Source organism: Morone saxatilis, unplaced genomic scaffold (genome assembly GCF_004916995.1).
Source record: "Morone saxatilis isolate NCDOM2014 unplaced genomic scaffold, NCSU_SB_2.0 Contig2, whole genome shotgun sequence".
NCBI classification, from domain to species: Eukaryota; Metazoa; Chordata; class Actinopteri; family Moronidae; genus Morone; species Morone saxatilis.
Window position 1 is genome coordinate 1,896,407 of NW_023339762.1, and position 3,086 is coordinate 1,899,492.

Sequence of the window (3,086 nt, forward strand, 5' to 3'; positions counted from 1 at the left end):
GACAGACAGACGCAACAACTACATCAATACACTAACAAACATGAAGAAGATATATATATATATATATATATCTTCAAGTAATCCACTTTTACAGATTTATATCAAACTGAGGTGGATTAAACCTTTTAATAGATAAATACCTTTAGCTGGAAGAGTGTTTCTGTGGAGAGACAGTGAGAGACAGAATTAGCAGTATGGAATCAGTTCCACAGTAATATACTAACTCTATGTCACAGTGTCTAGTGACTTTATATACTAAAACAGGATTGCTGGTTAATAGAGTTGGGCGATAACTTTTCAAATCCAAACTTATGATTTAAAACAATGTAAAAACCGACTGAATTGTACAATCAAGAATTAAACTATGAATGTTATGAACTCTGTAAAACAAGTCCCAATCCACTCCAGTTGCCCATCTATGCACAGTGTGTTGAATCATTTTCCCATAGTATACCATGTGAGAAGAAGGGCCACAGTGATAAGACATTACAGATGTGGTGACGTTTTACAGTGCCAAAAATATCTTGTGTAGTTTGTTTTTTAGAAAACAAATGGAGATTAAAAAAAAATATTGCCCAGCTCTTGGTAAAATAATAAGGAGTTTTCTGTCCTGTCTTTTATTTGCTTGAAGGTAAGCACATAGAAATACAAATACCAAAACTTTATGGTCCACAATGTGGAAACTTGTGTTCAGTTTCACCATAAGAAAAGTCATAAAAACATAATAACATTCATAAAAGTACTACACTTCACACACCATCACATTAACGTACTGTGCAAAAACCTTCAGCAAAGATAGAGAACTACTCTGTATCCTAGTCTATTGGATCCTACTTTCATTTATTACCTCGACAGCTTTTGGGACAAAGGATTTCTCATAGATATTTCTATTAGCCATTGGTAATCTATAATGTCTCTGAACGTAAAAGCTTCACTGTGCAGTGGGAGAGGGGTCGTTAATAATTCAGTCAGCTTTCACTTCTTAAGAGTTCATCAAACTACTTAACTGATTTGTGGCTTCCCCACAATTTTGGAGGCCATGTTTATTTTCAGTGATAAAGTAGAGCTACAAAAAAAAACAGACTGGAAAAGTAAGAAGATGTATAAAGCCACCCAACTCCATAAGCTATGGTTGTTTCCAACAGTAGAAAACAATAGTTATAACTTTACCTCAATAATAGACATTTTCATGTCTCTGCTTAACCCTCACACAGGCAATGTAGAAAATGGGACTACTGTCCCCTAGGGGCCACAATGATTTTGTTGGAGCCTCTGACTTCTGCACTGTAGAGCCTGACCAATATGGGATTTTTAAGACCAATGCAGATTTTAGAGGGGGGAAAAAAATCACTGATTACCGCTGATATAGTGTATTTTTTCAGCTGGAATGAAAATAGACCTTTTCTACAGGGCTTGAAATGACTTTTTCCCTCAGTGTCCTGCAACTGTCCCAAATTCAGCTGTCCCAGACCTAACAACCATTGTTCCAAAGTGAACATAATGAATATTACTCTGTTGCAGTAATTCACATGACTTCATTGACTCACTCCAGTCCACCACCTAAGCCTTTCTAGTTGTTCCCTACACTTATATAACTGAATAAAAACAAAAACAAATCACCTCATGATAAATAATTTAACATATACAAAGTGAACAATTCTAGTAGACTTATGTTGAGAGATGCTTCTTCTGTCTTACTCTGTGTTGCCACAGTCATGTAAAACACAGCGCACTCTGCTGGATTGCACCGACTCCAATATACAACAACAGGATTGTGTTTGCGTTATATAGCAAAAAACTATTCATATAGGCGCCTATTGCAACGCATATACGCTGATACCATACCAATATGTCTGCGATAGACACAGATATCGGTCTCTTTGTCCAAACAAAAGCACAATGTTATCCAAAAGTTTCTCAAAGGGCTGTTACAGTTGTCCAGTAATGTGAAAACTTTACAATGATTAATCTTCATATACTACAATTAAAATGTCTCTAAAACCATAATGAAGAAGTAAGAAATACAACCTGGAAAATATATATATATCATTTCAAATGCCACACCCTGCTACTGCATCCTTCAGTTATAATTCTCCATATTAAAGCATACATGTAACGTTAAACCTAAGGAAGTGTCTAAATGCGTCCATGTTTGTCGAAGCTACACTAACGCTAGCTAACGTTAAATCCATTGTGAATGGAGTGTGACATTCCTAATGCAGCAGTCATTATTCCAGACAAGATGTTAAATCAAACCGAAGGACAAACACATCATTTGTCTGTCTGGCAACAGTTGGATATGTGAACGAACGAACTGTAACTCAAAACAGGTCTGACAGCTAACCTAGCTATCTATCTATCCCCCCACCCAAGCTAACGAGCTAATGTTAGCTACCTGTCATTAGATTGGTGGTTTAGCTAAAATCAGAGGCAACGTCCATCAAGATGGACCGTTCAGCTGTTGAAACACGACATACCATCCATGTCAAGACGAGTATGCTTCCAGGTAATCACAGGAAAAACAATATTCCGCTACCCGACAGGATAGTCTTGGTTTGTTTTGATCTAACCGTGTATCTGACACCGCACTTCCTGGTCCAACAGCAGTCACGTGATCCAAATTCTTCTTCGTTCCCCACCCCTCTTCTTCTTCTTCTTCGTGGTGGGGGGTAAACAACGAAACGGTGCATTACCGCCACCAATAGGTAAGGAATGTGGCTGGGAGAATAAAAATAACACAAAACTATCTGATTAGTTCTCCTCTGATGACGGAAGACTTAATATATGACAAAGAAGAAATTTCTTTGAAAAATGTAACAAAAATCTAAATATAATTTGATCACTGTGAGGAATTAGGTCATAATGGACTTGAATCTGAGCTAACAACTACTCTCAATGGTTTGTTTTTTTCAATCAATTGTAATTGTAATTCACAGTCCGTTCTTGTTCCCAGGTCACCAAATTTAGGTTACTTTATTCAGATACATTCTGTTCACACATTTTAAATAAGTTTGGCAAAATGCTGCATATGAGTGTAACTTCAATTAACTGAATAGAATTGGTACAATTATCTTAATTATTAAGTT

At 36.6% G+C, this 3,086-nt stretch overlaps 1 protein-coding gene across 1 annotated transcript in view; it reads right to left on the reverse strand.

Annotated features, from left to right (window-relative positions):
* chmp1a (charged multivesicular body protein 1A) overlaps positions 1-2,618 on the reverse strand; it is a 9,891-nt gene extending 7,273 nt beyond the window's left edge. The window contains exons 1-2 of the mRNA XM_035664942.1: positions 2,478-2,618; positions 141-160 (exon numbers count right to left, since the gene is read on the reverse strand). Of these exons, the coding sequence (XP_035520835.1) occupies positions 141-160; positions 2,478-2,484 (27 nt within the window). The 5' untranslated portion in view covers positions 2,485-2,618. The remainder of the gene's footprint in view (positions 1-140; positions 161-2,477) is intronic.
* Between the last annotated feature and the right edge of the window lie 468 nt (positions 2,619-3,086).